We start from the raw sequence: 17773 nt of genomic DNA on the forward strand, positions 1-17773 counted from the left end.
ATCATGCTGAAAGCTAAATGAAGCCAATCCAGAGAACGTAGTGTTAATTTAACCCCTTTGCCCTGATCTGGATTTGTTGGGACTTGCTATGTGAGAACTGTCAATGTGAATAGGGCCAATAGCACCGTGTGCATCTGCTCTGCCGTCCAGGCCTCTCGTTCCATCTATTTAGGATGCGGCCAGGAATGGCACCCGGCTGGAGGCTTTTTTGGAGGGACATTTGATGTTGGGGGATGGTAATATGTGGGCTCCATGACTGTCTCATACCCTGCACCTGCTGTCAGCCATGAGACAGGTGGGGGAGGCTGCTGGGCCCCGTATTTGGGGTGTTACATTATGCTGCCGCCGCCGCTTCCTTCCTAGACAGGCGCTGGCTCCTACATAATGTGCAATGTATGGAAGGTCCTGGGCTGGGGGCCAGCCTGCAGATGCCATCACTATCATGTTAATGTATCATGGCGCTGAGCCACAGCCTGGGGGAGGGTGACCAGACACCCAGCTTTCCGCAGGCCCACAATATGCATTGCCCTTCTTGTTTCCTACAATGAGAAGCCATTACAGTGGCCACGGGGGAGGAAGTATGTCCCTGTTCACACCCTGTTACACATCGTCTCTTCCAATCCACTTTTGGTTATGGTTTTAATGTTAAATAACGGCCCTGAGCATGTGCATGCCGCCCTATAGGGGCCCAATCTCTGACCCATGGCATGGTATCCATACAGACCTATGTCTGACTATATGGTTGTGCTGGCTGTTATGGCTCGCCTGTAGATTGTTTTCCCTCCTGCCTGGACGGCTCTTGTGTACACCGGAAGTCCTGCTGGATTTATGGCTCATTGTTTGCTGATCTCCCAGTGCAAGCAGGCGGAGGCGAGAGGAGGCGAAAACAACCTCTGACAACTGCTCACACAAGAGCTACGGCTGGTTGTCAGGACATTCTTATTGTAAGGTGCCATCCATGGATTGTACAGATATCTTCCCGTACATCCTATCAGGTCATGTGTGTATACAGGGCCTTGTAAAACTCTTCACCCCCTGTCCCAATACTTTGGCTACAATCCCATCTACAAGTCTTTTGGGCTTGGTCTTTGCCCCTCTAGAGATGAGATTTCGGCCCCTTCTTTGTAGTCAGATTGGATGGAGCGTTTGTGATCAGTAATGTCAGTGGGATTTAGGTCTGGCCTGTAACGGGGCCGTTCTAACCCCGGAATATTGTGTGATCTAAACCATTCACTGGACAAGGCTCCTCGTGAGATATTCTTATAACCTGACCCTGCTTTACACTTCTCCACAACTTTATCACTGAGCTGTCTGGTGAGTTCCTTGGTTTTCATGATGCTGTTTGTTCACTAGTGTCCTCTAATAAACCACTGAGGCCTCCACAGAACAGGTGTGTGTGTGTATGTAAATAAATAAAAAAAAAAAATAAATATATATATATATATATATATATATATATATACAGTATGTGTGTGTGTGTGTATATATATATATATATATATATATATATATATATATATATATACATACTGAAACTACATTGCACACAGACTAATCTATTAACTCATTCAGTGACTTCTGGAGACAATTATGTGGATTGTATTTAGGGGGTGAAGATTTTTGCACCTGACTTGTCGTTTGTTTATTGGATTACAATGTGAGAACCTTCCAGCATTATTATCTGATACTGAAAATCTCTAGAAAATACATTGAAGTTTGTGGCTGTGACTAAGGTCGAGGTTGTGAAGACCTGTGCAAGGCCCTGTATAGATAGATATATAAAATCTATTTTGGGGTGAGATCAGTGTCTGGGGCAGCCATATTTCGCTGCAGACTATCACTACTAGTGGGCTTATATTCCCATATGTATTAACCCTTCAGGGGCCCTCCCTGCTCGCCATGTGCTTGTGTGCAGCTCATTGGCCGTCTCTATCAGTGCAGGGCGGGGAACATTCCTGTAGGATAACATAAGCCAGAATGAAGAGCGCAGCTCTGGAGGAACATTTGCACTTATTTACATCCTGACACATTGTGGCCGAGTCATTGAGACATGTGACTCCTGAATACCTGTACGGTGCTCCCACTTGTGCCCAGCGCTTAACCACTCAATCCCATGTTTCATTAGTCTTGTTTGCGCCGGCTGTATAATATCAGCCCCTCAACTTCAGTGTCCAACCCAACACCCCCCAGTGTATAATATCAGCCCCCAACACCCCCCAGTGTATAATATCAGCCCCTCGCCCTGCATTACTGACCGATATTAGGGAGAAGGTGGCAGGACAGCGCCCCCTGTGTTCAGTAATGATAGATATTGGTGAGCAGGAGAGCGCCCCCTGTGGTCAGTAATGACCACTGGGGCCTGGTTGATGTCCGTGGCCCATGCAGCGCTGTCCCCTGCCCAATCTCCCGGCAGCTGCAGGATTTAACACCTTCCTTGCTGGATACCTATTAGGCTGGGTCTCTAGTTCTCTTGTGCTTTGCGCCGTGCCCGTCCGCTGCGGCCCATGATGTCGCCCTCAGGGGAATTGCACGACTTGTTTGTAAAGGTTAATGACAGACTCCATAATGCTGAGTATAATCAACGGCTCTTCTGGGCATCACATGTAGTTGTGACTGAAATCGCTGCGTGTTGTGAGGTGATGGCTATAAAGTCGTAAATATTTCCTTTAAGTGGCATTTCGCACCGTCCCGCGGCAGAGCGGACGTTTTCCATGTACAGGAAGGTCACGGTAATTTAGTTGCCTGTTTTTGTAGGATTGCGGTGATGGAGATGTTGTTGTGTTTTCTTTCTGTCAGTGACTTTGGCTGCCATTGTCCTAAATTCACATCATTCGAGTCGCGTGTACCTCACCCTTGTAACGCAGAATATATTGAAGAATGTTGGGTATCATAAGGAAGCGGAGTCTAACGAGTGGGGGGAGAGGGGGACGTCAAGGGAAATGTCACCCAGCAGCAGCGGAGGACACCACTACATTAACCAGATGAGGCCCAGGCCAGCACCGCATCTGTTCTCTAGAGCCATACCTGCAGCGAGCGTCCTGCGCCCAGGGCAACCTGATATTGGTGGTGTATGATCATGTGAGTGAGGGAGACGCGCGCTGAGCACCCTCCTCCCCGTGAGCATGAGGAGGATATTTTAGTCAACTAAAAGCACAGACTTATGACTTCCAAGGAGGAGAAGCCGTAGGGTTATAATTGACAGGAGGGAAAGGGGCCGGGCACCGGTGAGGCAGGAGGGAAAGGTGCCGGTGAGGCAGGAGGGAAAGGGGCCAGGCGCCGGTGAGGGAGGAGGGAAAGGGGCCGGGTGCCGGTGAGGCAGGAGGGAAAGGGGCCGGGAGCCGGTCAGGCAGGAGGGAAAGGGGTCGGGCGCCGGTCAGGCAGGAGGGAAAGGGGCCGGGCGCCGGTGAGGCAGGAGGGAGAGGGGCCGGGCGCCGGTGAGGCAGGAGGGAAAGGGGCCGCGCACCGGTCAGGCAGGAGGGAAAGGTGCCGGGCACCGATCAGGCAGGAGGGAAAGGGGCCGGGCGCCGGTGAGGCAGGAGGGAAAGGGGCCGGGCGCCGATCAGGCAGGAGGGAAAGGTGACGGGCGCCGGTCAGGCAGGATTCAGCTGCTCACACCTTTTCATCTCTCTACAGGTCACATCTAATGCCGAGATTGAAGGAATCGCGCTCCCACGAGTCTTTGCTTAGTCCCAGCAGTGCGGTCGAAGCTCTTGATCTCAGCATGGAGGACGAAGTGGTCATTAAACCCGTCCACAGCAGCATCCTGGGCCAGGACTTCTGCTTCGAGGTAAGTAACTTCCGGAAGTGACGGGGCCTATAGCAGAGTAGAGGGCAGTAAGAATAGGACCTTCTAGTCACTGGACCGCGCCTTCCCATGCCTGGTCACATGACAGGTTCCCCTAATCCTTAGTCACATGATAGGGTACACCCGATACCCACCATGACTTATTCTCACAAACCCTAGTCGCTGAGGCTGTCGTCCCTGCAGTGCGGGTTGTACAGAGGATTCTGGGATGGCATTACCTTATATAATACCCCATATGTGAAACTAGCGTCATAATGGATCAAAGGGATGTGGCTGCAGCGGCAGATAACGTGTCAGCAGAGCTCCTGCACTGACCGATCTGAGGGGACAAGAAGCCAGAACGTTCCAGGTCAGCGATCATGTGACGGCGCACCAGGCAGCCAGATAGAAGCCGACAGTCAGGGCTGAACGCTGCCGCCATCTGGGCGGTTACACTGTACATACCCATAGTCCAGCTGTAGTAGCGCTGTACAGTATATTGTCTTCTGAGGTCACATACTGACACAGCCGGCTGTTATGTATATGGCACCCACAGCTGTGATAGCGCTGTACATCACACAGTACTGGGGCAAGAAATACAGCAAAGTCCCAGAGCATCTGCAAGATGCATTAGGTAGGAGTCTGCCCACTATAAGTGGGGTATATACGGTGGGCTATTACTCTCTGTTATCAGCGTCCTGTAATGGTGACTGACAGCCTCTCTGTGTCTTGCAGGTTACGGCATCTTCCGGCAGTAAATGTTTCTCGTGTCGCTCAGCAGCTGAACGGGATAAATGGATGGAGAACCTACGTCGCGCTGTTCACCCAAATAAGGTATGCAATGTTTTCTGGGGGTGTGGGGTCCCCCCTGGCTGCTGTTCTCTCTTAGACTACCATCACTTATATCCTTCTGTCACCATCATACACCCTGTCAGCTGATCATTGCAGAAAATAAGCTAAAACGGCCCCGTGTTGAATGTGCTGGGGTAATAAAAACCAAAAGCACCCCAACATCTGTAAGAATAAGAATTGTATCTAAGCAGCTTAGAAGGGGATGAAGGGGTAGGGGGATGTATTTCATAGAGAAAGCCCTCCTTCTGTCTCCTCCCCTCGCATGTGCTGGGGTGGGGCCTATGTTTTGGCTTGTATAGACCACCATATATGTGCTTCAGAGCAGAAATCTCTATAAATGCTGCACTGACCACGGATCTCATTTCCAGGATAACAGTCGACGGATGGAGAACATGCTGAAGTTGTGGATTATTGAAGCAAAGGACCTGCCGGCTAAAAAGAAATATCTGTGCGAGTTGTTTCTGGACGATGTTCTTTACGCACGAACTACCTGCAAGCTGAAAACGGACAACGTCTTCTGGGGCGAGCACTTTGAGTTTAACAACCTGCCGTCCCTGAAGAGCGTCACAGTGCACTTATACAAAGAGACAGAGAAGAAGAAGAAGAAAGACAAGAATAACTACATGGGCCTGGTGAACATCCCTATTGCAGCAGTGATGGGCCGGCAGTTTGTAGAAAAGTGGTATCCTGTAGTGTCTACAAACACCAGCAAAGGGAAGTCTGCCGGCCCTATGATCCGCATGAAGAGCCGCTATCAGAGCATCAACATTCTGCCAATGGAACTCTACAAAGAGTTTGCCGAATACATCACCAACAACTATATGGTGCTGTGCTCCAGCCTGGAGGGGGTCCTGAGCGTCAAGAATAAGGAGGAGATGGCTTCCGCTCTTGTCCATATCTTACAGAGCACCGGAAAGGCTAAGGTAAGAATGACACCCGAGACACTTAAATCATGTGTCACTCTAAGGATTAAAGATGACTGTCAGAGATGTTACTGGGCGGCACTGGTCTGTCCTGTATAAGGACTAGATACAAGGCTGTCAGAGATGTTACTGGGCGGCACTGGTCTGTCCTGTATAAAGACTAGATACATGGCTGTCAGAGATGTTACTGGGCGGCACTGGTCTGTCCTGTATAAGGACTAGATACATGGCTGTCAGATGTTACTGGGCGGCATTGGTCTGTCCTGTATAAGGACTAGATACATGGCTGTCATATGTTACTGGGCAGCACTGGTCTGTTCTGTATAAGGACTAGATACATGGCTGTCATAGATGTTACTGGGCGGCACTGGTCTGTCCTGTATAAAGACTAGATACATGGCTGTCAGAGATGTTACTGGGCGGCACTGGTCTGTCCTGTATAAAGACTAGATACATGGCTGTCAGAGATGTTACTGGACGGCACTGGTCTGTCCTGTATAAAGACTAGATACATGGCTGTCAGATGTTACTGGGCGGCACTGGTCTGTCCTGTATAAAGACTAGATACATGACTGTCAGAGATGTTACTGGGCGGCACTGGTCTGTCCTGTATAAGGACTAGATACATGGCTGTCAGAGATGTTACTGGGCGGCACTGGTCTGTCCTGTATAAAGACTAGATACATGGCTGTCAGAGATGTTACTGGGCGGCACTGGTCTGTCCTGTATAAAGACTAGATACATGGCTGTCAGAGATGTTACTGGGCAGCACTGGTCTGTTCTGTATAAGGACTAGATACATGGCTGTCATAGATGTTACTGGGCGGCACTGGTCTGTCCTGTATAAAGACTAGATACATGGCTGTCAGATGTTACTGGATGGCACTGGTCTGTCCTGTATAAAGACTAGATACATGGCTGTCAGATGTTACTGGACGGCACTGGTCTGTCCTGTATAAAGACTAGATACATGGCTGTCAGAGATGTTACTGGGCGGCATTGGTCTGTCCTGTATAAAGACTAGATACATGGCTGTCAGATGTTACTGGGCGGCACTGGTCTGTCCTGTATAAGGACTAGATACAAGGCTGTCAGAGATGTTACTGGGCGGCACTGGTCTGTCCTGTATAAGGACTAGATACAAGGCTGTCAGAGATGTTACTGGGCGGCACTGGTCTGTCCTGTATAAAGACTAGATACATGGCTGTCAGAGATGTTACTGGGCGGCACTGGTCTGTCCTGTATAAGGACTAGATACAAGGCTGTCAGAGATGTTACTGGGCGGCACTGGTCTGTCCTGTATAAAGACTAGATACATGGCTGTCAGAGATGTTACTGGGCGGCACTGGTCTGTCCTGTATAAGGACTAGATACATGGCTGTCAGATGTTACTGGGCGGCACTGGTCTGTCCTGTATAAAGACTAGATACATGGCTGTCAGAGATGTTACTGGGCGGCACTGGTCTGTCCTGTATAAGGACTAGATACATGGCTGTCATAGATGTTACTGGGCGGCACTGGTCTGTCCTGTATAAGGACTAGATACATGGCTGTCAGATGTTACTGGGCGGCACTGGTCTGTCCTGTATAAGGACTAGATACATGGCTGTCAGATGTTACTGGGCGGCACTGGTCTGTCCTGTATAAAGACTAGATACATGGCTGTCAGAGATGTTACTGGGCGGCACTGGTCTGTCCTGTATAAGGACTAGATACATGGCTGTCAGAGATGTTACTGGGTGGCACTGGTCTGTCCTGTATAAAGACTAGATACATGGCTGTCAGAGATGTTACTGGGCGGCACTGGTCTGTTCTGTATAAGGACTAGATACATGGCTGTCATAGATGTTACTGGGCGGCACTGGTCTGTCCTGTATAAAGACTAGATACATGACTGTCAGAGATGTTACTGGGCGGCACTGGTCTGTCCTGTATAAGGACTAGATACATGGCTGTCAGAGATGTTACTGGGCGGCACTGGTCTGTCCTGTATAAGGACTAGATACTTGGCTGTCAGAGATGTTACTGGACGGCACTGGTCTGTCCTGTATAAGGACTAGATACATGGCTGTCAGATGTTACTGGGCGGCACTGGTCTGTCCTGTATAAGGACTAGATACATGGCTGTCAGAGATGTTACTGGGCGGCACTGGTCTGTCCTGTATAAAGACTAGATACATGGCTGTCAGAGATGTTACTGGGCGGCACTGGTCTGTCCTGTATAAGGACTAGATACTTGGCTGTCAGAGATGTTACTGGACGGCACTGGTCTGTCCTGTATAAAGACTAGATACATGGCTGTCAGAGATGTTACTGGACGGCACTGGTCTGTCCTGTATAAGGACTAGATACATGGCTGTCAGATGTTACTGGACGGCACTGGTCTGTCCTGTATAAAGACTAGATACATGGCTGTCATAGATGTTACTGGGCGGCACTGGTCTGTCCTGTATAAAGACTAGATACATGGCTGTCAGAGATGTTACTGGGCGGCACTGGTCTGTCCTGTATAAGGACTAGATACATGGCTGTCAGAGATGTTACTGGGCGGCACTGGTCTGTCCTGTATAAAGACTAGATACATGGCTGTCATAGATGTTACTGGGCGGCACTGGTCTGTCCTGTATAAAGACTAGATACATGGCTGTCAGAGATGTTACTGGGCGGCACTGGTCTGTCCTGTATAAGGACTAGATACATGGCTGTCAGAGATGTTACTGGGCGGCACTGGTCTGTCCTGTATAAAGACTAGATACATGGCTGTCATAGATGTTACTGGGTGGCACTGGTCTGTCCTGTATAAAGACTAGATACATGGCTGTCAGAGATGTTACTGGGCGGCACTGGTCTGTCCTGTATAAGGACTAGATACATGGCTGTCAGAGATGTTACTGGGCGGCACTGGTCTGTCCTGTATAAAGACTAGATACATGGCTGTCATAGATGTTACTGGGTGGCACTGGTCTGTCCTGTATAAAGACTAGATACATGGCTGTCAGAGATGTTACTGGGCGGCACTGGTCTGTCCTGTATAAGGACTAGATACATGGCTGTCAGATGTTACTGGGTGGCACTGGTCTGTCCTGTATAAAGACTAGATACATGGCTTTCAGATGTTACTGGGCGGCACTGGTCTGTCCTGTATAAAGACTAGATACATGGCTTTCAGATGTTACTAGGCGGCACTGGTCTGTATTCTATTGATTGAGGTTGGAACTTCAGAGCTCTGGATTATCGCAGAACTGTATAAGTGGACATGGCGGTGAGTCCTTAGCTGTGGTGTCATAATCTAAATCCTGAGTGGTGATGTCATAATGCAAGTCCCAGGAAGTGATGTCATACGCTACATCCTGTAAGGTGGTGTTAGATTATGACATCACAGCCTAAGCTTTAGACCCTAATTCCCTTGTGTGATCTGTGGGTACCGTGTGTGCCCATCTTCCTTCCACGCCTTTATGTGGGTCCTGTCCTTTGGGGCCCCTACTATAAGCCCCTCACCCATTTGACCTTCTGCCAGGCTAGAATTGCACAGATTGAGGTGCAGAGTGTGAATGTGCCCCCTGTGTACCCCCATGTGTTATACCCCACAAGCCACCTATGTCTTTACTTCGTTCTCCACCTTTCTTCTATGTCCCAAGTCCTGAAGCTGAACCTTGTATAGAATGCTCTTGTATCTGAGATCTGTCAGAGCCCTGCTGTTTGCTGATCTCATGGGGTACAGGTCATGTAGCCTTCATGCCCCCTGCAGGTATTCAAGTTTCATCCTCTTGAGTTTTGTTTTTTTAGCCGGTTTCTGGGCAGTGATTGTAGACCCCAGAGAGAATTGTCAACTCCTTATTCTCCGATCCAGCCACAGATCTGTGACTGTCTGCACCCCCGACCATATCGCACCCCCCTATCTACAGGTTATAGAGGAGCAGATTGTATATAGTGTCCTATCTACAGGTTATAGAGGAGCAGATTGTATATAGTGTCCTATCTACAGGATATAGTGGAGCAGATTGTATATAGTGTCCTATCTACAGGTTATAGAGGAGCAGATTGTATATAGTGTCCTATCTACAGGTTATAGAGGAGCAGATTGTATATAGTGTCCTATCTACAGGTTATAGAGGAGCAGATTGTATATAGTGTCCTATCTAGAGGTTATAGAACAGATTGTATATAGTGTCCTATCTACAGGTTATAGAGGAGCAGATTGTATATAGTGTCCTATCTAGAGGTTATAGAGGACTCTTTTATTGCCTTAGTCTTAGTGTAATTTGATTTAAGATTATCCAGGACAGAGATCTAAGAGCCGCCATGTTGGATTGGGTCAGTGAGCTGTGTGGAGTCAGGATATGAGACCGTTACCTATATATATATATATATATATATATATATATATATATATATATATATATATATATATATATACACACAAACTCTATGAACTGGGAGGATGTAATATTTGAACATAAGCTCTGCCAACCATAAGAATTATTCAGTAGAAGATTCATCAATGTCGCCTTCTAAGGATATGCACATAATTATCGCCGTGTATTCACCTACTTCTGCCAAAATGACAAAGAGGCGGCAGCGAAGAACGCTGAACACCCCCCATCCTCATCTCTGCCCCACTGAAGAGTAATGACATGAAGGGCCCCGGGGATTGAAGGGGGGGTGGGGGTGGGGGTGAACAACTGCAGAACTGTATGTGACTGTGTAGAAGCCTCTGCCCCTTCATGGAGCGTAACCCTATCGTTGAGCCATGCCAGGCACCTCGTGCAATGACTTCAAGTAATTTCTGCGTTTTTCATGATATTATCCCCTGAACTTCCCTCATGTTTCTCCTTCTTCTCTATATCCGGTATGTCTCCCGGCCTCCTCTCTTCTCTACATCCGGTACGTCTCCCGGCTCTTTTTTACATCCAGTATGTCTCCCGGCCTCCACTCTTCTATATATCCGGACGTATCCCGGTCTCCTCTCTTCTCTATATCCGGTACGGCTACTGGTCTCCTCTCCTCTTTATATCTGGTAGTCTCCTCTCTATATCCGGTATGTCTCCCGGTCTCCTCTCTTCTCTATATACGGTAGTCTCCTGGTCTCCTCTCTATATCCGGTATGTCTCCTGGTCTCCTCTTTATATCCGGTAGTCTCCTGGTCTTCTCTCTATATCCGGTACGTCTCCTGGTCTCCTCTCTTTTCTATATCTGGTACGGCTCCTGGTCTCCTCTCTATATCCGGTACGTCTCCTGGTCTCCTCTCCTCTCTATATCCGGTACGTCTCCTGGTCTCCTCTCTTTTCTATATCTGGTACGTCTCCTGGTCTCCTCTCTTTTCAATATCCGGTACATCGCCCGGTCTCCTCTCTTTTCTATATCCGGTACGTCTCCTGGTCTCCTCTCTTTTCTATATCCGGTACGTCTCCTGGTCTCCTCTCTTTTCTATATTCAGTACGTCTCCTGGTCTCCTCTCTATATCCGGTAGTCTCCTGGTCTCTTATCTATATCTGGTAGTCTCCTGGTCTCCTCTCTATATCCGGTACATCTCCTGGTCTCCTCTCTTTTCTATATCTGGTACGGCTCCTGGTCTCCTCTCCTCTCTATATCCGGTACGGCTCCTGGTCTCCTCTCCTCTCTATATCCGGTACGTCTCCCGGTCTCCTCTCTTTTCTATATCCGGTACGTCTCCTGGTCTCCTCTCTTTTCTATATCCGGTACGTCTCCTGGTCTCCTCTCTATCTCTGGTAGTCTCCTGGTCTCCTCTCTATATCCAGTATGTCTCCCGGCCTCCTCTCTTCTCTATATCCGGTAGTCTCCCGGTCTCTTCTCTTCTCTATATCCGGTCCATCTCCTGGTCTCCTCTCTACATCTGGTACGTCTCCCAGCTCTTCTCTACATCCGGTACGTCTCCCGACTCTTCTCTACATCTGGTACGTCTCACGGTTTCCTCTCTTCTCTATATCCGATCCATCTCCCGGTCTCCTCTCTATATCCGGTAGTCTCCCGGTCTCCTCTCTTCTCTATAGCCAGTCCGTCTCCCAGTCTCCTCTCTATATCCAGTACGTCTCCCAGCCTCCTCTCTTCTCTATATCCGGTACGTCTCCCGGCCTCCTCTCTTCTCTATATCCAGTACATCTCCTGGCCTCCTCTCTTCTCTATATTCGGTAGTCTCCTGGTCTCCTCTCTTCTCTATATCCGGTAGTCTCCCGGCCTCCTCTTTTCTCTACATCCGGGACGCCTCCCGGCTCTTCTTTACACCCGGTAGACTCCTGGTCTCCTCTCTTCTCTATATCCGGTAGTCTCCTGGTCTCCTCTCCTCTCTATATCTGGTACGTGTGACTAGCTGGGGGCCTGAGCCCCATTTATGCGATGTAACATGGCCAGGCCCGTGCGCCCACATTGCTGCAGCTGTATTTAGATTCTGTATGAAGCCGCCATCATGCTGATGGATCACAGAGAATTATTAAACAAGGTATACACAATGGGAAGCAGCGAGGAGGCTCCATCTGAACAGTGCTCTAGGATTTCCTCTTTGGGATTGTGGCTGCCCCATGAAATATTCAGGACCGCTTTCAGCTATAAAGCTGCGGTACCCCACATACATGGTGTGGGTCAGTGTATACAGATCACCATTACCTCATGTAACATGAAATATAAAAAAACAAAAAACTTGACTCTTCAGTAGGTGATCCCTTTTTTAATAGCTAACTCATAATGATGACAGAATATAACGTTTTGAAGCTTCTAGGCTTCTTCTTCAGATATATCGAAAAACACTTTCTGAAGGCTGCATATTTATGTACAACTGGACACACTTTTTATATGTATATAGTAATAAGCCTCTCTCCCCCCCCCCCTCCTCCTGATATCCTATCCCTATGTGTCCAGTTGTACATAAATATGCAGCCTTCAGAAAGTGTTTTTAGATATATCTGAAGAAGAAGCCTAGAAGCTTCGAAACGTTATATTCTGTCATCATTATGAGTTAGCCATTAAAAAAAGGTATCAACTATTGAAGACTTGCAAGTTTTTTGTTTTTTATATTTCATACCCACTGGCTAACACTATAAAAAAACCCAAACATTTTCCTCATGTAACATGTCACTCATCTCCTGCAGCAGGTGAGGGGTTAACTCCTGGGGGTGGCGGCTTCTTTTTGGAGTGCCTTATCCAGTGGGTACTTTTCAGTTGTGATGGAGACGTGCGGCGCCCTCGTGGTGAGTTTATTTAAGCAGTCACCTGGGCGTGATGTGACACAAAGTGACGGCTCGGAGGAGCACAGAGCGCTGGAGGGGCTGCCATCTTACCAGCGCCCTTGTCAGCTGCAAACTAGTCACAACTTATCACCGCTCTTAAAAGAGAACTCCACCTTCTAGCAATATATAAGTCCTATACCTCAGAGGACTCCGCTTTACTTCTGCTCCACTTATTACTGCAGTCATATCCAGAGCTGCAGCTAGAATTCTGCACATAGATTAGAGCTGTGTCCGCCCGCAGGTCCCCGTGTACGTTCCGATAGTCTCTTCATTGTATTATTATTATTGCTAATAGAGTTGATGGAACCAGATGATGTCACTCTGTAAGGAGGGGTCTGCACCGATGATGTCATACTCACACTGCTCCTGAGGAAGATGCCGATGTCTGTGGGGTTACAGTATAATCCATAGGGTCTGTGGGGTGACCCAATTCTGTGGACCTGAGCACTGGCCTTCACCTCCCCTTGTTTTGCAGTTTTCCGTTGCCTCCCCCTGTTCCTCATTGCTCATCAGCTTCAGAATATTGATGGCGTCTCCGGGTGTGAAGTTTGATTGACAGCTTGGTCACATGACCGCTTGCGCACACACTTATCTAAGATGGATGATAAAATGCGCCTCTCTGGACTGCTGAGTTTTACATTTGCACAATGAAGGTCATTTGTGAGGGGGCGGCGGTTTATCGCTTTTTGCCCTAGACGATAATTGTTGTTAAATAATCTCTGCAACATCTGTCACATGCGCCCGCACCAAACTGGAGAACTACAACTCTCAGCATATCATGGCAAGAAAAGCGTGAATTGGATTGTCCTGGTTCTGTGCACCTGGTATTTCCGTGGCTACAGGATCTTTCCCTATATAAATGCCTGGCATCTTCTGTGGCTCCAGGACCTTTCCCTATATAAACGCCTGGTATCTTCCGTGGCTCCAGGACCTTTCCCTATATAAACGCCTGGTATCTTCCGTGGCTCCAGGACCTTTCCCTATATACACACCTGGTATCTTCTGTGGCTCCAGGACCTTTCCCTATATACACGCCTGGTATCTTCCGTGGCTCCAGGACCTTTCCCTATATAAACGCCTGGTATCTTCCGTGGCTCCAGGACCTTTCCCTATATACATGCCTGGTATCTTCTGTGGCTCCAGGACCTTTCCCTATATAAACGCCTGGTATCTTCCGTGGCTCCAGGACCTTTCCCTATATACACGCCTGGTATCTTCTGTGGCTCCAGGACCTTTCCCTATATATACACACGCCTGGTATCTTCTGTGGCTCCAGGACCTTTCCCTATATACACACCTGGTATCTTCTGTGGCTCCCGGACCTTTCCCTATATACACACCTGGTATCTTCTGTGTCTCCAGGACCTTTCCCTATATACACACCTAGTATCTTCTGTGGCTCCAGGACCTTTCCCTATATACACGCCTGGTATCTTCTGTGGCTCCAGGACCTTTCCCTATATATACACACGCCTGGTATCTTCTGTGGCTCCAGGACCTTTCCCTATATACACACCTGGAATCTTCTGTGGCTCCTGGACCTTTCCCTATATAAACGCCTGGTATCTTCCGTGGCTCCAGGACCTTTCCCTATATACACACCTGGTATCTTCTGTGGCTCCAGGACCTTTCCCTATATAAATGCCTGGTATCTTCCGTGGCTCCAGGACCTTTCCCTATATAAACGCCTGGTATCTTCCGTGGCTCCAGGACCTTTCCCTATATGCACGCCTGGTATCTTCTGTGGCTCCAGGACCTTTCCCTATATAAACGCCTGGTATCTTCCGTGGCTCCAGGACCTTTCCCTATATACACGCCTGGTATCTTCTGTGGCTCCAGGACCTTTCCCTATATATACACACGCCTGGTATCTTCTGTGGCTCCAGGACCTTTCCCTATATACACACCTGGAATCTTCTGTGACTCCCGGACCTTTCCCTATATACACACCTGGTATCTTCTGTGGCTCCAGGACCTTTCCCTATATACACACCTGGTATCTTCTGTGGCTCCAGGACCTTTCCCTATATAAACGCCTGGTATCTTCTGTGGCTCCAGGACCTTTCCCTATATATACACACGCCTGGTATCTTCTGTGGCTCCAGGACCTTTCCCTATATACACACCTGGAATCTTCTGTGGCTCCCGGACCTTTCCCTATATAAACGCCTGGTATCTTCCGTGGCTCCAGGACCTTTCCCTATATACACACCTGGTATCTTCTGTGGCTCCAGGACCTTTCCCTATATAAATGCCTGGTATCTTCCGTGGCTCCAGGACCTTTCCCTATATAAACGCCTGGTATCTTCCGTGGCTCCCGAACCTTTCCCTATATACACGCCTGGTATCTTCTGTGGCTCCAGGACCTTTCCCTATATAAACGCCTAGTATCTTCCGTGGCTCCAGGACCTTTCCCTATATACACGCCTGGTATCTTCTGTGGCTCCAGGACCTTTCCCTATATATACACACGCCTGGTATCTTCTGTGGCTCCAGGACCTTTCCCTATATACACACCTGGAATCTTCTGTGGCTCCCGGACCTTTCCCTATATACACACCTGGTATCTTCTGTGGCTCCAGGACCTTTCCCTATATACACACCTGGTATCTTCTGTGGCTCCAGGACCTTTCCCTATATAAACGCCTGGTATCTTCCGTGGCTCCAGGACCTTTCCCTATATACACGCCTGGTATCTTCTGTGGCTCCAGGACCTTTCCCTATATATACACACGCCTGGTATCTTCTGTGGCTCCAGGACCTTTCCCTATATACACACCTGGTATCTTCTGTGGCTCCCGGACCTTTCCCTATATAAACGCCTGGTATCTTCCGTGGCTCCAGGACCTTTCCCTATATACACGCCTGGTATCTTCTGTGGCTCCAGGACCTTTCCCTATATATACACACGCCTGGTATCTTCTGTGGCTCCAGGACCTTTCCCTATATACACACCTGGTATCTTCTGTGGCTCCCGGACCTTTCCCTATATACACACCTGGTATCTTCTGTGGCTCCAGGGCCTTTCCCTATATATACACACGCCTGGTATCTTCTGTGGCTCCAGGACCTTTCCCTATATACACACCTGGTATCTTCTGTGGCTCCCGGACCTTTCCCTATATACACACCTGGTATCTTCTGTGGCTCCAGGGCCTTTCCCTATATACACACCTAGTATCTTTTGTGGCTCCAGGACCTTTCCCTATATACACACCTGGTATCTTTCCTGGCTCCAGGACCTTTCCCTATATACACACCTGGTATCTTCTGTGGCTCCAGGACCTTTCCCTATATACACACCTGGTATCTTCTGTGGCTCCCGGACCTTTCCCTATATACACACCTGGTATCTTCTGTGGCTCCAGGACCTTTCCCTATATACACACCTAGTATCTTCTGTGGCTCCAGGACCTTTCCCTATATACACGCCTGGTATCTTCTGTGGCTCCAGGACCTTTCCCTATATACACACGCCTGGTATCTTCTGTGGCTCCAGGACCTTTCCCTATATATATATATATATATATATACGCCTGGTATCTTCTTTGGCTCCAGGACCTTTCCCTATATACACACCTGGTATCTTCTGTGGCTCCAGGACCTTTCCCTATATACACGCCTGGTATCTTCTTTGGCTCCAGGACCTTTCCCTATATACACACCTGGTATCTTCTGTGGCTCCAGGACCTTTCCCTATATACACGCCTGGTATCTTCCATGGCTCCAGGACCTTTCCCTATATACACGCCTGATATCTTCTGTGGCTCCAGGACCTTTCCCTATATACACGCCTGGTATCTTCTGTGGCTCCAGGACCTTTCCCTATATATACACACGCCTGGTATCTTCTGTGGCTCCAGGACCTTTCCCTATATACACACCTGGTATCTTCTGTGGCTCCCGGACCTTTCCCTATATACACACCTGGTATCTTCTGTGGCTCCAGGACCTTTCCCTATATACACACCTAGTATCTTCTGTGGCTCCAGGACCTTTCCCTATATACACACCTGGTATCTTTCCTGGCTCCAGGACCTTTCCCTATATACACACCTGGTATCTTCTGTGGCTCCAGGACCTTTCCCTATATACACGCCTGGTATTTTCCGTGGCTCCAGGACCTTTCCCTATATACACACCTGGTATCTTCTGTGGCTCCAGGACCTTTCCCTATATACACATCTGGTATCTTCTGTGGCTCCAGGACCTTTCCCTATATACACGCCTGGTATCTTCTGTGGCTCCAGGACCTTTCCCTATATACACGCCTGGTATCTTCTGTGGCTCCAGGACCTTTCCCTATATACACGCCTGGTATCTTCTGTGGCTCCAGGACCTTTCCCTATATACACACGCCTGGTATCTTCTGTGGCTCCAGGACCTTTCCCTATATATATATACGCCTGGTATCATCTTTGGCTCCAGGACCTTTCCCTATATACACACCTGGTATCTTCTGTGGCTCCAGGACCTTTCCCTATATACACGCCTGGTATCTTCCATGGCTCCAGGACCTTTCCCTATATACACGCCTGATATCTTCTGTGGCTCCAGGACCTTTCCCTATATCTGGTTTCTTGACTCCCTCATGTCTGTCTTACGATTGAATATCTTTTTGACTTGATGGCAAGTCCTGTTGTTGGATCCTGTTGTTGGATTACCACAAAGAGGTGTGTATATGTACTCTATAGAAAGGGGGGCTGTATATCCCATGACACAATATACATCTTGTGTCATCTGACCTGTCCCCAGGAGCTGACACTCTACATCAGTTGCTATTGAATGTTGAGCGGGCTTGTAGTTGCAGTTTTTTTGGAGGCTGGCATATGAAGGGTTACAGAGGTCCCGGACACTCTCCGCACTGTGCGGCCCTTTTGGGGATCTGTTGCTGATCCTGTATAAATCCCGTCCTGCCCAAATGTTCTCTGGAGATTTCCCAATAAAAAGAAACCCAATAAGTCTTTCCCTGC

General features: G+C 48.5%; 1 protein-coding gene across 7 annotated transcripts in view; it reads left to right on the forward strand.

Moving 5' to 3' along the window:
- DAB2IP (DAB2 interacting protein) overlaps window positions 1-17773 on the forward strand; it is a 108587-nt gene that overhangs the window by 54267 nt on the left and 36547 nt on the right. For all 7 annotated transcript variants that reach the window (XM_075260695.1, XM_075260697.1, XM_075260699.1 and 4 more), the window contains 3 exons: window positions 3634-3787; window positions 4520-4618; window positions 5005-5559. In XM_075260695.1, coding sequence (XP_075116796.1) covers window positions 3644-3787; window positions 4520-4618; window positions 5005-5559 — 798 coding nt within the window. In that variant the 5' untranslated portion in view covers window positions 3634-3643. The remainder of the gene's footprint in view (window positions 1-3633; window positions 3788-4519; window positions 4619-5004; window positions 5560-17773) is intronic.

This window comes from Leptodactylus fuscus, chromosome 11 (assembly GCF_031893055.1).
Source record: "Leptodactylus fuscus isolate aLepFus1 chromosome 11, aLepFus1.hap2, whole genome shotgun sequence".
NCBI lineage: Eukaryota > Metazoa > Chordata > Amphibia > Anura > Leptodactylidae > Leptodactylus > Leptodactylus fuscus.